This window comes from Dromiciops gliroides, chromosome 2 (genome assembly GCF_019393635.1).
Source record: "Dromiciops gliroides isolate mDroGli1 chromosome 2, mDroGli1.pri, whole genome shotgun sequence".
In the NCBI taxonomy this organism is placed as follows: domain Eukaryota; kingdom Metazoa; phylum Chordata; class Mammalia; order Microbiotheria; family Microbiotheriidae; genus Dromiciops; species Dromiciops gliroides.
In genome coordinates this window covers 302,442,213-302,459,187 of record NC_057862.1, presented here as the reverse complement: position 1 = coordinate 302,459,187, position 16,975 = coordinate 302,442,213, and the positions used below count along the sequence as shown (strand labels likewise).

At 36.0% G+C, this 16,975-nt stretch overlaps 1 protein-coding gene across 5 annotated transcripts in view; it reads left to right on the top strand.

Moving 5' to 3' along the window:
* VRK1 (VRK serine/threonine kinase 1) overlaps positions 1 to 16,975 on the top strand; it is a 367,797-nt gene that overhangs the window by 329,238 nt on the left and 21,584 nt on the right. For all 5 annotated transcript variants that reach the window (XM_043989848.1, XM_043989850.1, XM_043989849.1 and 2 more), the window contains 4 exons: positions 2,188 to 2,320; positions 3,230 to 3,350; positions 3,670 to 3,728; positions 13,221 to 13,399. In XM_043989848.1, coding sequence (XP_043845783.1) covers positions 2,188 to 2,320; positions 3,230 to 3,350; positions 3,670 to 3,728; positions 13,221 to 13,399 — 492 coding nt within the window. The remainder of the gene's footprint in view (positions 1 to 2,187; positions 2,321 to 3,229; positions 3,351 to 3,669; positions 3,729 to 13,220; positions 13,400 to 16,975) is intronic.

Here is a 16,975-nt window from a genome sequence, read left to right as displayed (position 1 = left end):
CAGAGTATATTTGTTATGAGGGCTTTTACTTTCTTGAGGGGAGAAGGGAGTTAGAAGAAGAGTAAGAAGTAGTGATAGTAATACTAAAAGAAAGAAAAGAATATTAGTGAAACACTAAAACAAAAATGAGGAGCTTCAGAAGAAAACAACAAATTTAAAATATAACAATAATCCCCAAATACTGCATAGTGGATATTCATAGTGTCATATAGTAGTCAACTTCTGCAAGTCTTTGGTTAGGAAAATGTTAATTTTTGCTTTGTCAAGTTCCTAATAATAAAAAACAGAATTAAAATAAAAAAGGAATATATAGTTCCTTTATTCTTCATTTTTTTTTTCTAGCTCGTTAACTCCTGTAGTGGCTACATTCTTCCCTTTCCTGTTGTGATCCCTTTGTAAAACAGTTTAACTTTATACTGGTCTTTCCTCTCAAGTCCTTTGTTTTTTCCTGTCTAAGATCTTGCCCTGCTAAATACCAGCCTTGGATTACTCTCACTATGTATTGCTTTTGTTCTTACTCAATTGGTACTGAGTGAAGTGGCAGAAAAAACAAAACCAAGGATGTCTGGGAACACTGCAATTTTATATTACATTGTTTCAGCTGGGCTCTCACTGTGGCAAGGTAATCTTTTCACACCTCAGTATTTGATTTACTTTCCCTCTCACCACAGCAGATTTTCTAAACCTTTTCATTCTGGGCCCTCTTCTCTTCTCTTTCCCATCTCTTTACTGAGAAAGTGACCATATCAGCTTCCATGAATCCAATTTTTATCTCTTTGCTTATGATTCTTAAATCTTTTTATCCATTCCTAACTTCTATGCTGACTTCCAGTCTCACATCTCTTACTATCTATTGGATATCTCAAATTGTGTGTCCCATAGATGCCTTAAACCCAAAATATCTAAAATCAAATTCTGTATCCCCCACCTTGCACCCAAATTCTCCTCTTTTCCTAATTTCCCTATTTCTCTTAAGGGTATTGCCATCTTACTAGTCATCCAGGCTTGCAACCTAAATGTCATGCTTGACTCTTCACTCTTTCTTACTTCTTCAAGTCTTGTTGTTTGTGTTTTTGTAACTCCCTGACCCTTCCCCCATTTGTCCCCTCTGACAGTGCTTTTATTTGATTGCAGGTCCTCATCGCCTCATACCTAGATTATTACAATAGCCTTTTAGTTGGTCTTCTTGCCTCAGGTGTCTTCCCATTTTGATCCATCTTTCACTCTATTGTCAAAATAATGTTTCTAAAGTATATTTTTGACCATGTCACCCTTCTACTCAATAAACTCTAGTGGCTCCCTGTCACCTACTGAAGCAAACATAAAATACTTTGTTTGACTTTTAATGCTCTTTATAACTTGACTCCTTTCTACCTTTCTAGTCTTCTTAACTCCTTAGGCCTCTCCCATCCTCATGTACTCTTATAAAGTAATGCAGGCCTCTTTAGTGTTCCTCTCAAATGCCATTTCATCTCCTGACTGAGCAATTTCAACTAGCTGTCCTCCATGCCTAGAGCTCTCTCCCTTCTGATTTGTGCTTCAAGCTTCCCTGACTTTCTTCAAGTCTCAGCTAAAATCTTATCCCTACAAGAAGCCTTTCCCAGTTCTCCTTAGTGCTGTCCCTCTGAGACTACACACATTTTTCTCTATATATCTTCTTTGTAAATAGCTGCACATGTTACCTCCTTTAGACTGAGTTCTTTGAGAACAGGGACCATTTTTGACCTGTCTTTGTGTCTGCAACACTTAGCACTGTACTTGGTTTGTACTAAATGCCTACAAAATGCTGGTTGACTGAATGAGTAGGGACTGGGGTCTTTTCTAAACTTTATACCTTGTTTAGTCCCTAGCGGATAGTTCTTCATGTAGTAATTATTTAATACATTATTTTTGAATGGGTGAATATTGTTTGTATTTCGACTTAAGCTATCTTTGAGGGATCCATATGGAAACTATTAGATGAATTCACCCTGGAGATATAATGACATTCCATAGTATTTTGTTTCTGGGGTTTAAACTGTTACACACACACACATTTGCACACATACACACGTATATGTATGTATATCTGTCCACATATACATGTACACACTGTGTGTGTGTGTGTGTGTGTGTGTGTGTGTGTGTGTATGTATGTGTACATGACAGAGTGGACTTAATCTTAGTGTGATATTTGGGAATTTGTAGGTATATTTAGTAGATTATGGCCTTGCTTACCGATATTGTCCAGAAGGAGTTCATAAAGAATACAGAGAAGACCCTAAAAGGTGTCATGATGGAACCCTTGAATATACAAGTATTGATGCACATAAAGGTGTGGGTAAGTAAATAATAATTAAGGTTAGTATTTTTAAAACTGCTAGTGTATTTTTAGCCCTAATTCTTTGGTTTAGAACTTTTAAAATTTAATGACATATGGTTGGCATTAATTAGATTATGTTAATTTTTGGAAAAAAGTTATTTTTTCAAATGGAGGAAGAAGACTTGAATTCAAATCCAGCTTCAGAGATTTACTAGCCTTGTGACTCTGGGCAAGTCATATAGCATCCACTTCGGTTTTCTTATCTGTAATATGGGAATAATAGTGACAAGAGTTGCTTTAATCATAAAATAATATTTGTAAATGCTTTTGTAAACCTTAAGGCCCTATAAAGATGTTAGCTATTATTATTTTTATTGAAGATAACATTAAAAAGAATTTTTTAACAGTTTAATCAAATGTTCTCATCTGTTAAAAGTAATTCTGACTGAAATTTTTTTATGCATTTACCGGTAAGGTATTGTATAAAAAAGGTGGTCTTTTAAAATGACATTTCCGTTATTATCTTTGGGTAATTATATATACTTAATTTATTTTGAATTCAGAAGTATAAGTTGAAAACTATGCCTCTTAAAAAGCTTAATGATCTTTTGATTGCATATGTTTGCTAAAAGTAACACTGAAATCAGTGTATCAATAAAATCTTTTTAATTTTATTTCTTTGTGGGTCTATGTATCTCAATGTTGGGTCTTGAATTATTACAGATTTGGGATGCTCAATGGCTGTTACTTGAAGAGAAGTCAATTTTTATATTATCCCTATTTTTGCTTTAAATAATGCATGGAATTTTTGTAATAAAAAAGACTTCAATTATATTCTTTTTTCTAATTTGTTTTACATATATTTGAAGTAATTACTTTATTTAAAATATTCAGAATGCCTAATCCTCTATTTGTTTTATATTTCAGCACCATCAAGACGGGGTGACTTGGAAATACTAGGTTACTGCATGATCCAGTGGCTCAGTGGCCATCTTCCTTGGGAGGACAATTTGAAAGATCCTAGCTACGTCAGAGATTCTAAAATTAGGTGGAGGAGAATGTGATTTTTTTTCTCCCAGACTAACTTGTAATAGAATTGTCTTTGGTACTTAACATTTTTAGAAGTTAAAATAAGCAGTATTTGGATTAAACTCTGCTATGAAAGGAAAAATAGTTTTAACTAACAGATATAAGTAATTAGGTAAACTTAGCATGTGTTCTTATTTATGTACTTTTTAAAGCAAAGCCATTAGCATATCTAGGATATCACATAAGTCCATTCTAAATATGCTGTTTCACTTCCTCTTATTAACAATCCACTGTAGCACGAGACTTTAAACAGTTATTCATTCTTTGATCTTTCTCAGCTACCGAGAAAATATTGCAAGTTTGATGGACAAGTGTTTTCCTGAGAAAAATAAGCCAGGTAAGAAGGCTTTTGTTTTGGATAGGAAAAAAAAAATTCATAACTGTATAATTTCTCTTGATGTCAGAAATTTCAGTAAAATATGGTGAGAACATTTCAGAATTATGGAAAGCAATAATTTTTTTCAAATTTATTATAATTTACCACAGCAATTTTAAATGAAATAAAAATAATGTAACAATTTACAACTTATAAAAACAACTACAGTAATAATATGAATGTGTTTGGTGGGCTTATTTTTTGGTGCAAAGTTTTTTCCCTTCCATTCCTATTTCCTTCTTTCCCCTTAATGGATCAAATTTTTTAAAATTCTGAAAAGTAAAACCCTCAAAATTTATACATGTATATAGTGTGGCAAAACAAATTCCCGCATTGGCCATGTCTGAAAATGTATATATTTTTCATTATTGCTTCTGTGGCGGAAGGTCAGTAGCATGTTTCATTTTCATTCTTTTTAGATTCATAGTTTATCATTGTATTGATCAGATTTCCAAAGTATTTTAAAATTATTTCTTTATCTTGTCATTACACAGAATGTTCTGGTTTTACTCACTTTATTCTGCATCAATTTATAGAGGTCTTACTAGTTTCCTCTGAAATTTTCCATTTTGTATTTTCTTATGGCACAATAAGATTTAATTACATTTATGTACCTCTGTTTAGCCACTATGAAGTCACCTCTTAGTTTCCAGTTTTGGGCCAGGGGCAGCACTGGACCTGGAGTCAGAAAAGCCTGAGTTCATATCAGCTCTGTGAACCTGGGCAAATCACTTTACCTCTCTTTGCTTTTATCCGCTGTAGAAGACAAACCACTCCAGTATCTTTGTCAAGAAAATCCCAGTATGATCCATAGGGTCACAAAGACTTAGACTTGACTGAATGACTGAACAACAACAACAATAGGTCACCTACTTGTAATATAGTTTGGTCAAAGCATCTGTGTATAGTTTATTGACATTGTGGGCTTATTTCCAAATTTCTTTCCAGAAGGGTTGGACCAATTCCTACCTCCACCAACAGTGCACCTGTTTTCCTGCAGCTCCTCCAACTTTAGTCATTTTCTCTTGTTGTTTTTTGCCAGTCTGAATATGAAGTAGAACCTCAAAGTTGCTTTAATTTTATCTAATTATTAGTGATATTTAGTGCATTTAAAAATATGATTGTTGATATTTTTGATGGCTGTTAATGGTTGTGGAATTTCTTCCTTTGAAAACTGCCTGTTCATATCCTCTGACCATTTATCTATTGGGCAATAGTCCTTTGTTTTATAAATTTAAATTAATTCCATGTATATATCTTTACATCTATATCTATATATATTCGATATGAAAACTTTTAAAAGATAAACTTGCTGCAAAGCAGTCGTGTTCTAATGTTAAGTAAATCCTAAGGCTTTTATACCATGTTTTGCAACTAAAAATGGAATATGGTCTAGTTCTTTCATGAAAGAGACTCAATATCATATTTAATCTTCCTGGACAAAAGTGATTTTTAAAAATTGTACTAATTTTAGATAGATGCTTATTCTTCAGGATAAGAGTTGCATTTTTACAGTGCTGATCAAGTGTAATGTTATTCACTTCTCTTTCCTATATATATTCAAGTGTTCAGAATGCTCAGATTTACATAGTACCTCAAATGTTATTTTAAAATTTCCTCTGTACCCAATTTTGGCTATAGATTTGAATCCTTCAGTTTTTTGAAAAGTTGTGTGGGTGCTTTCTCTTCTAGTGCATTTGGCAGAAGGGGTCAGATGAAGCACCTTTTGGTTGAAGCTGTTCTACCACATGGGAATCCACCAAGCACTCCTTCTGGTGTTTTCTATTTGTCTTTATCACCAGTTTTACCTTATAAGTTTCTTGTCCTTTGTGTTGAAAGTGTAAGATTCTTCTGAGTTCTTGCAAGCTACCTTGTCTCTATACTTACCTTTAGCCTTGTAGGGGCAGCTAAGTGGTGCAGTGGATAGAGCACTGGCCCTGAAGCTGGGAAGACCTAAGTTAAAATCTCACCTCAGATAGCTATATGACTAGCTATATGACCCTGGGCAAGTTACTTAACCCCAATTGCCCTAAACATGTGGAGCCATCTCCAGTCATCCTTATGTATATCTTGCCACTGGACCTAGATGGCTCTGTAGAAGAGAGTGATGTTGGTGACCTTGCATAGTCCTCCCTTACTTAAATCTAATTCAGTGCCAGTTATGACATTATCCTTATGTCATGGTCCTCTTTGAGAACAAAGGACAAACAAAAACATTCTTCAGCTTTGTATTGGTCAGTTTCCTGAACCATTCACTCAGTATCATCTTTGTTCAAATATGTCTGCAGCAGATATATTTCAGATACCATTTGCATCATTTTCAGAGGTCACTTTAATCTGAGGAACACTTCTGGTGATGAGGGGGATTCCTGTGAACTCCCCCTTGTCAAATGAGTAGTTATCTTTTGTCATTGCTTTCTTACCTTTATAAATCTAAATGAGGTTGTTTATCTAAGTCAAAGCTTCTTAAACTGTAGGTTGCATGGGTTGCAACCCCATATGATATCTTTTTTTTTTTAATAATAAATTTATTTATTTAGAATTTTCCCCAAGTTACATGTAAAAATAAATTTTCACATTGATTTTTTTTTTAAGTGAGGCAATTGGGGTTAAGTGACTTGCCCAGGGTCAACACAGCTAGTACGTGTTAAGTGTCTGAGGCCGGATTTGAACTCAGGTACTCCTGACTCCAGGGCTGGTGCTCTATCCACTGTGCCACCTAGCTGCCCCCACACTGATTTTTAAAAACTTTGTGTTCCAAATTCTCTTCCTCCCTCATTCCTCGCCCCTCCGTAAGAAATCAAGCAATTCAATATAAATTATACATATGCCATCATACAAAACATTTCCACATTAGTCAGGTTGTGAAAGAAAACAGACCAAATAACTTTAGAAAGAGCAACTAACAAAAAAATTATTCTTCATTTTGTATTCAGATACCATCAGTTCTTTCCCTGTAGATGGACTGCATTTTTCATAGATACTTCTGATAGCATCATCCTCATCATTTCTTTCACAGTTACTATTGCTAACTATATTACCCTCCATCTTATTCCCTCCCCTTCATATTTACTCTATTTTCCATCTTCTTTCACCCTATCTCTCCTCAAAAGTGTTTTGCTTTTTACTGCCCCCTCCTCCAATCTGTCCAATTCATATTTTTCTTGGATGTAGGAACTTTGACTTTGTTATCTTTTTCTGAGGGTGTATTTTGATCTACCTTGTCACCAAAGAATCTTTCAATGGTCCATATCTTTTTTCGCCTGCCCATTATTCTAGACTATTTCTTGACTTTTAACTCCTTCTTAAAGTGGGGCACTGCTTCCAGGGGACACTGTCCCAAGCTTCAGGGAGTCCCAGGTGGTACAATTTAAGGAGAGACTCATTCTCAGGTCACCTGGCCTGTAAGTAATCATGGACCTGCTTGCTCTTTAACCAGGAAGCAGAAATCAGGTTCACTGTGGTTGCAAGCTTGGTGTGCCTGTGCCCCTACCTCACAGGGCCACTGCCACTGAGTCTGTTTCCTGGTTCTGAACATGGGCAACACAATAGTGCTTGGCCTCAGTTCCAGCAGAGACCCCTGCTGTCCCTTCCCTGCCAACCACTGGACCCCCTCACTGATTTGTGAGCTGAGTTCCAGAAGTAGCCACTGCTGCTGCTGATTCTGAGGCTCTGGAGGCATGGCCTGCTTGGGGCTGAATCTGTGCGGCATGGCTGCACTCCCCTTTCACCCTGGTATACCAGACCTTCACTGCCCTCCTTTTAAGCCATCTTTGGCTGAAAAATGATCTCACTCTGTTCTTTTCTGCTCCAGGAATTACCTTATGACATTATTTGGAAGTATGTGGATGGATTTTGGGGAATTCTGAAAAGTAACTGCCTTTCCTCCACCATTTTGACTCCTCCCCCACCTCCCATATGGTATCTTGTAACTGAATGTGGAGGTCATAAAAAATTTGGCAACAGTAAAATGTTACGTATACCTATTTTATATACCTATAAACCTGGGGTTGTGCAAACATTTCTTGGGCAAAAATTTCTTGGGGTCATAAGTCGAAAAAGTTTAAGAAGTCTTGATATAAGTAAATGTTACATGGTCTTTGTCCACTTGTTGGTATTGCATTTGATACTCAAAATTCATAACTCCACCAGCAGCTTCAATACCAAGGGAAAGAGGATTGACATTCAACAGCAGCAAATTCTGATCATTTTCAGATTTATTCCTAGACCAGATGGGCTCAGCCTGGCTAGTTGTAGCATAGACCACAACCTCATAGACTTGATGCCTTTGTTCAGCTAGCTCTCTGACATTGATTAAGTCCTAGAGAAGTTTCAGGATCTTAGAGATGCAAGTAGAGCTACCCACCAAGTCATGAGTCTGTCACTTAGTTGATCATCCCTTGAGGCCTTTTCCATGCTATCCATTGGACAGCAGTAATAATGATTTCTAGTATTCTCTCTTATAAACATACATAAAAACATGCATACTCACATGTATACATCATACATATATTCATACATGTACGTACACATAGCCAACATTTGATTATTCAAAAGCTAATCATTCCATTTAAGTGCAGGATAGGTTTTTCTTCTGTAATTTGTTTTAGGAATCTTTCGTTTCTTAAGTTCCCTTTTAGTAGAAGTCATAAAACTTGTTAGCAAATAACCTAAATGATTTAATTGGAAAGTAAGGATAGTAGGTGAGCATGAGAATGCTTGTGAAATAAAGCTTTTGGGTTATTTATTGAGATTTTTTTGGTTGTACTCCACTTCCATCTTGACTCCACTGTGCCCCCTCTCTTTTTAAAAAAGATGATGAAAGAGTTTGATTAACAGTAATGATCAATTATTGAAGTAATATGCTTCAGCTCTACTGCCCCACTTTTCTTACCCTATCCCTGGTCCAAATCACTGATTGGTACTTAAAAAAAAATCCTCCTTTCATAATCTACTCTCTGAAATTGACATTTGTTTTCCTTACTGTTCTGTCATTCATACTACTCTTAAGTTCCCCTTTTTCCATCCTGTTTTTTGCTCTATTGAAATTAATGTATTTCTAGACTGTGTGTGTGTGTGTGTGTGTGTGTGTGTGTGTGTTTTCCATTCTCCTTTGGCTCATTCAGGTAAGAGTGAAAATTGTATGATTCTAGTTTCCTCCATCTCTTCTTCCATTTCCTTCTCACACCTCATTCCTTTGATGAGAAATAACCCCTTTCATTCTTTTTTCCCCTAAAGTATTCCTTTCTGAGGCAGCTAGGTGGTGCAATGGATAAAGCACCAGCCCTGGATTCAGGAGGACCTGAGTTCAAATCTGGACTCAGACACTTGACACTTAATAGCTGTGTGATCCTGGGCAAGTCACTTAACCCTAATTGCCCTGCAAAAAAACCCCCCCAAAAATGTATTCCTTTCCTCTTCTTTTTGCTTTCCTCTCTTAAGATCATCAAAACACTAAAAGTGCTCTCAGTATACCTGTTAGTCTTATCACGAAGACATTATGGTTTTGAAAGAATATTCTTTTCTTCTGTCCCCAGTTAGAATTTTATCATTGTGTAGCCTCTTCTAATAGCTTGAATTTTATTATCTTTCCAAGTTTTTCTTGACTCTTTAGTTTTCATTTCACAGCTTCTATTCAGCTCTGGTCTTTTCATCAGGAATGCTTGAAAGTCCTCTATTCATTCAACTACCATTTTTCCCCCAGTAAGGATTATACTTAGTTTGCAGGATGAATTCTTCTTGGTTGTGTGGAAATTTATTTTGATTTGGGGACCCTACCTTTAGGCTGAGATTAGAAAGCCTTAGGCCCTCAGGGTCTCTCCCCCTCCTCCTCAGCTTCACCTGAGCGAAAAAGCCCCGTGGGCTATATGAGACTCCAGGTCAGACAGCTGGGGGGAAAAAAAAAGCCCTAGCTCCCTCGACCTGAGCGGAGCTATCCAAAGATCCCGGAGAGCCTGTGCTGAAGCACGTGAAAGCTGGGGAGCGCACCCCCCCCCAAAACTAGCCACAGCCCTGGCTGGCAGATTAGCTTGGTCTGTGGGGGCGAAGGAAGCACCGAGATTTGAGTGGAGAGAAGAAAAGGTATATATAGACCTGGGAGTTAGAGAAAGGAAGGAGACTAGAGGGAGACGGACTAGATAGACAAGATTAAGGAGAGGAGGGCTGACTAGAGCAAGGGAAGCTGACTAGGAGAGACAGACTAGATAAAGGACAGACTAGAGGACGGGCGGAGGACGGACTAGATAGACAAGACTCGGGTTCGGATGGACAAGAAGAGGTCAAGAGGCGGCTGAGGAGACGGCAAAGATTGGAGACTAGAGAAGGGTCTGACAAGGTTACAGGCCTTAACACAAACCAGGGAAAGTGTTACATGGCCATAGGCGGCTAAGGCCCTTATTGTATTCAAGAAGTTCGAAGCGCAGCAGGTTCGAAAGAGACGCAGTGGAAAGGGACTGCAGGAAAGCAGTCAGGTTGTACACTTTATTTCCCTGTATTCCTAATTTGAAATAGCATCTCATAAATAAACTCTGCTTTGATTATTTAGTTAAGAGGCTTCTTAATATTTTGCTTATTAACTTGGGAATGGAGCAGTATGGTGGAACTTTATAAACGGCCCAACATTAAATTAAACGCAGTCAGATAGCCAAATAGTCAACAGTCCCCAGATTAGTCCTCCAGTCAGCTTCAGCCCCCAAAATTAAGTTAGTCAATTCAAAAATATTCTAACATTTGAATGGCGACCACGAAGGGACTTATAGCCCAATTATAATTTTTCTAAATTTATCATTTTTCATATAATCATAATTTTTCATAAATCCAAGATATATAATTTTCCCAGGATAGTTATAGTTATGAATAATTAATTTTGTACAGTTGTAAGATTTCCTATTTTCTCTCTTCCTTCCTGTACCACTCACTCCCACTGCTTTCTTGTTGTTTATAGTAGTAGCTGCTCAACCTTCTGTGACTGTAACTTTGTTTTCCTTGGGATCTGAGTGCTTTTTTCCCCTTACTGCTTATAGTTTTTATTTGACATAGAAGCTATTGATTTTGGTTATGACATTCTAGTTTTTATTTTGGGGTTTCTTTCAGGAGCCGAATAGTAAATTCTTTCTATTTTTGTTTTACTTTTTATTTATAATATATCTGGGCAGATTTCTTTTTAATTTTCTAAAAATATGATACTTGGCCGTGTGTGTGTGGTTTTTTTTTTTAATCATTATTTTCAGGGAATCTGATTCTTAAATTATCTTCCTTTGGCTTATTTTGGAGGTCACTTTTGATTGTAGGTACCTTACACTTTCTCAGTATTTTTGCTTTGTTTTAATATTTATTGTTATCCCATGGAGTCACTGATGTCCATTTGTTCCCATCTAACTTTTAAGTTGTCCTTTGCATGGGTAAAGTTTGCCAATTTTAAAAATTGTTATTCCCCTATCAATTGTTTCCTTTTTATTTAATTTATAATGTCACTTTTCAAATTTGTTGCTTCATTTTTTCTAGGTACTCTCTTATTCCTTATGGCCAAGAGAGATGTATGTGTGCATGTTCACGTGCATACATGCATGTATATATGTGTGTGTGCATGTATAGATGTATCTTTTGATGTATCTGTGTATGTATATTTCTAATGCTCTGCTTATAATTGTAGAGTTACTCTTTTTTTTTGGACTTTTGGGCATTTCTGGATATATAATAATTTATTTGCCTTCTATTAACTTATAGCTTCCCTTTTAGTTTCTTATTTTGGCCTTTTGCCAGGGTCAGCTTTAGCCCCTTCTTGTGCTCTTGGTTGTTGTGATCATGCCTTGTGTGTTTTTACCTTAATTGGGCTTTTTGCTGCTGACTTTTGCTTGCCCTGATGTGTCTTCATTCAGAATGCTGGTAGTTTTGAAGCTCCCCTGGATTTTCTAGGTTCAGAACCCTCTAGTATTTTAGTACATTGTGCTGTGGACTCTTAGAGCTCCTAGAATATCTAAGTTTGAATGTTAACGATCTGTTCTTGGTGCTTTTGACTCTTGGTCACCATTTTTCTGCTTAAAGTCCTATGGGCTTCCATCCAAACTGGAATTTTCTTGTCTAATCCTTCCGGTTTTCCTGCCTCTGGGTACAGACTTTCAGAGTTTAGGTGCCCCTAATGTATCTCTGGGCTTTTTTCTTGTTTGCTTGTTTTCACATTAGCTTTCTTGGTAGACTGTTTTTGACTTTGCCCCAGTCTTTTGGATATCTTTTTGTGTAATCAGGTTAGATAAAGGCATTTACCATATTTTCTTTTGGATTTCTTGGTCTTTGTTCAGTTTGTGCTTATTTTAGGTCTTTTACTGGAGTACATGGCATGAGCTAGACTCTCTTGAGATGGTTCATGCAGCCATCTTAACAGGAAGTTGCATTATTTAGTTTTTACAATCCTTCACAACTGGGCCCTTACTTATCTCTCCAATTTTATTTCATATTAGTTGCCTGGACTTTTTACTATCCCTCCATTTCTTATCTCTGTACCTTTTTGCTAGCTGTTCCCCATTCCTGGAATTCACTCAATCATCACTTCAGTTAGGTGGTTAGAGACCCCAGTTGCCATCAAGGATCAGTTCATGGTATACCTTCTACATGAAGCTTTCACTTTGTATCCATCGTACATTTACTTATATATGTACAAGTTGTTTCCCCTGCTAGGAAATAAACTCTTATTACTCTGTATCCCCTTCACCTCGTAACCATTTTCTATTTACTTATTTATGTACACATTGTTTCCCTGATGGAATATAAACTCTGTTTAATTTTGTTTTTTTATTACTAGTACCTAGTACAATGCCTGGTACAAAGTACATGTTTAGTATGTGCTTCTTAATTGATTATTGTGGTAAATGGTATAATATGTTCATCTAGACCTAATTTCTGACAGACTGCTTTCTAGTTCTCCAATCAATTTTTGTTGGATATAGAGTTGTTACCCCAGTAATTGGTGTCCTTGGGTTTAACAAATACTACACTGTTGTGTTTGGGTGCTTCTAGAGCTTCTTTCCCTAATCTGTTCCATGGATTAGCTTTCCTATTTTTGTAATTAATACTTTCTGTAGGTTTTTCTGTAGTGTTCTTTCAATTCTTAAAAACTTTCCATTATTTTTATAAAAAATTTTTAAAAATTTCTTTGTTTTGATGTCATGCTAACTTTTTTTTGAACATATAGGAAAACATATTTTTTCTTAATTTATTGACCTACAGTTTCAAAATCCAAATTGTACTTTTCTCTCAGTAAGTGGATTTTTAAAATTCAGAGAATTTCTTTCAAATATATTAATGCCTTGAACAGTTTTGAACTATAGAACTCTACATGTAATAAATCTAGTCATGTTGAAAAATATAAGAAGTTTAATTATGTTGACAAATGATCACATTGGTTGCGGTAAAGATGAATAAGTTCAAAAAGAAAAATATAATTTATTTTTATTTTAGATGAAATTGCTAAGTATATGGAAGTGGTGAAATTATTGGGCTACACAGAAAAACCTCATTATCAGAATTTACGAGAAATTCTTTTGCAAGGCCTGAAGGCTACAGGAAATAAAGATGATGGCAAACTGGACTTGTGTATCTTAGAAAATGGAGATTTGCTAACAAAAACAGGACGAAAGGTAATTTCTCTTGTGATATAAATGATTTTTTGTGTTTAAAAATAGTTATTGATGGTTTTGAAATTAGTTCTCATAACTGTAGAAGCAATGTGGGAGAAAGATTTAATTATGGTTTTTTCTTTAATTATTGTATTATTAACTAGTTAAATCTTTTTTTTGTTATTTGCAATTGGAGGCACTTGTTAGCTTAATATTCCTATGTAATTGTTCATAATCATTTGTTTAAAAGATAACTGTGTATAAAGTTATACTTAATAGGCATGATATTACAGACACTGTTATTATCAAAACTTAAGGTCCTAACATTTTAGCTTGAATTCAGCACCCTTGCAAAGATAGAGAATTTGATGAGCTTCTTAGAAATTCATTACTCTATGTATATGTATTAGGTCTCCTGGACTATTCCTTCCTGTTTATCTTGCTTCCTGTTTTTCTTTTTCCTCTTATAGTGATTATGGAATGTTTATCATCTGTTCTTTAGTATTTTGTGTTCCTCAAAGACAAATCACTCTATAAAGTTTTATATTTAAAGAGGGAATTCTTGAAAGAGACTTTTAGAATTAATGGAGACAGTAGTGAGCACTTTGAGCTGTTTTTAATGTAATCTAAGAAAAGCTTACCTCTCTATGGCTTTTCTGAACCTAGCTAAGCAGTTCCTTGAAACGCAGACATACTTGGCACATACTTGGCATGGTACCTGCTAGAACTTGTGACTACTGGCACAGCCATTGAAAACTCAGGGTTACCACCATACAATGATGAGATTAGAAATAGGACTATTGTGGAGGAAGTGTCTATGTATGTATTATGTGTTTGTGTAATTTATTATTATAGCATGTAGTAATGTGTATATCATATAGGATATAATATACAAATTTGCATACATGCCCTTTTCTTTGAAACAATGCACTGTATTAAAAGATAATAAAAATTACACTGAGATCCAGAAAGTTTAATAAACTACTTTTGACAAAGAAGTTAGTAATTTAGCTAAGAAACTATAGATTTTACATTTTAGGGCAAAATGACCATATCTTTTTGCTTAAGTGAATATGTGACCCACCTATGTAATTGTATGTTCTATTGGTGCAGGTCACAACCTCTCTGTGAATTTTCATTCTGTGCTACTTATTACTGTCCATATCTCTCTATAGATGCTTCTTCCCAAGTTATCTATTCATAGGGCCCTCTGCTTTTTTTAATATTTTATGGAAACCAGTCTCTTCCTACTTCCCACAATCCATCCTGCATTCATTTGATCTTTCTAAAATGCAGGTCTGACCTTGCCACATCCCTACTTAATAAAAACTCCAGTGGCTCTCTATCCCCTAAATCAATTATAAAATCTTTTTTTTGGTATTCAAAACCTTTCATAACCTCCCCCTTCCAGTCTCCCCCATGCATTTCCAGTCTTACGTCCCTTCATGTACTCTGATTTAGTGATAGTGGCCTACTTGCTTGAACAAGAAACTCCATCTCTGGATTCTGGGCATTCTCACCAACTGTATCCTAAGCATGGAATGTTCTCCCTCATCTCTGCCTCCTGACTTCTTTCAAATCCCAGCTAAAATCCCACCTTTTACAGAAAAATCTTTCCCAATCCCCCTTAATTCTAGTGCCTTCCCTCTATTCATTATCTCCAATTGATCCTATATGGAGTTTGTTTTTACATAATTGTTAGATGTGGTCTTCACAATTTTACTTGGAACTATTCGAGAGTAGAACAGTCTTTTACCCTTCTTTCTATCCTCATTGTTTAGCACAGTGCCTGGCACAAAGCAAGCCTTTAATAAATATTTGTTGATGGACTTGAACTGTGCATCACTTCTGCTACATGATTGGCCCATCTCTTTTGCTCCTGCTCTTACACACAGACTTCAATCTAACCTACTGTGAATTTTGTAAATTACTTTCTACTCAGACCATATCACTCAACTAAATAGCAGGTATAAAAATAATAATCCTACTCAATTTGTTACTTGTTGATTTTTTTAAAAAAGCATATAATTGCTAAAACAAATTGAAACCTTTAAGGCTTTCAGCAACCAAAGTGTCATCTCTCACCATGTAATATGATTAATATTAAAATCATCTTATTCTTATGCTACTGATTGGAGCTACAAGTCATTACACATTCTTACTGAGTTGGAATACTCCAAATTTGTGTTATTCAGCTTTAACTAGGTCATTTCTATAGCAAGACATTCTTATTCCTCACCAATTAATTCCCTATCTTACTACCCCCAGAAAGTATTCCAAACCTTTTCTTCTCAAGCCTCCTACAGCTCTTCATCGCCCTACTCTTTCAACGGAAAATTGTGCCTTTTTCTTTATTAATAAAATTGAGGCCATTTATATGAGCCCTCTCTCTTCTTTGCTTGCCTTCATCTCAAAACTATGACTAGTCCCCCACTTCTCCCTTTCCCTCATTCAGTTCTCTATGCAGAGGTCACCCTCTCTACATGTACTCCTGATCCAGTCCTTATTTTCCCCCTCAGATTGCCCCCTCCCCCAATCATCTTCCTATCTACTGGCTCCTTTCTTACTGACTTTCAACCTGCCCAAGGTTCTGCCTTCCTAAAACAAACTCTCTAGCTACTGAATTGTCTCTCTGATCCTTTCCTCAGCCAGTGTCTGAGGAAAAATGATCTATATTCATTGCTTCCATTTTCTCTCCTCTTTCTTATTCCTCAGTCCTTTACATTCTAACTTCATTTAGCTACACCTGCTCTCCATAAAGTTAACAATGTTCTTTTAATTGCCAAATCTAATGGCCTTATTTCAGTCTTCATTCTTCTTGAACCATATTCTTTCCTCCAAGATACTGTCTCCTCTCTGGGCTTTTGTGGTACTAGTAGTCTTTGCTTGTTGTACTCCTGCCTGTCTGACCTGTCCTTCTCAGTCTTCTTTGCTGGTTTATCAGTCACAACTCTGAAGTGTAGGTGTTTCCCAGTGGTCTGTTGTTGGGCTTTTTCTCTATATTCTCTCTTTGTGACCTCACCAGTTCCTATGAGTCTACTTACAATTTCTGTGTGTAAACTTAGAAATCTATATTATCATCCCTGGGCTTTAGTTCCACATCATCATCTGCCTATTGGACATTTCAAACTTGATATTTTGAGATATCACAAACACAAGGTCAGTATCTTTGTATCTCATAGGAACCATCATTCTTCCAGTTTCACTAGTTTGTTGTTATTCTTACTCTCATGCCCTTTACACTCATCCTCTTTCACAGTACTTGTGCTCATTCTCACTCTCTTATACTCTTTCATACTACTTTTCCAGTCAACGACCAGATATTAACCATTTTTACCATTTATATCTCTTGTATACAACCCATTTTTTTATACTCACATACCTATCACCATAGTTCAAGCCATCATTATCTCGTCTGCACTGTTGCAGTGATTTTCTAATTGAGTTTCCTGCCTTAAGTCTCTACTCTCTGAAATCCATCCCCCACATAGCTATCAAACTGACATTCTTTAAATACAGCTCTAATTTCACTCCTATTCAATAAACTCCAGTGGCACCTTATTGTTTCTTGGATAAAATATAAACTATTTTGTTTAG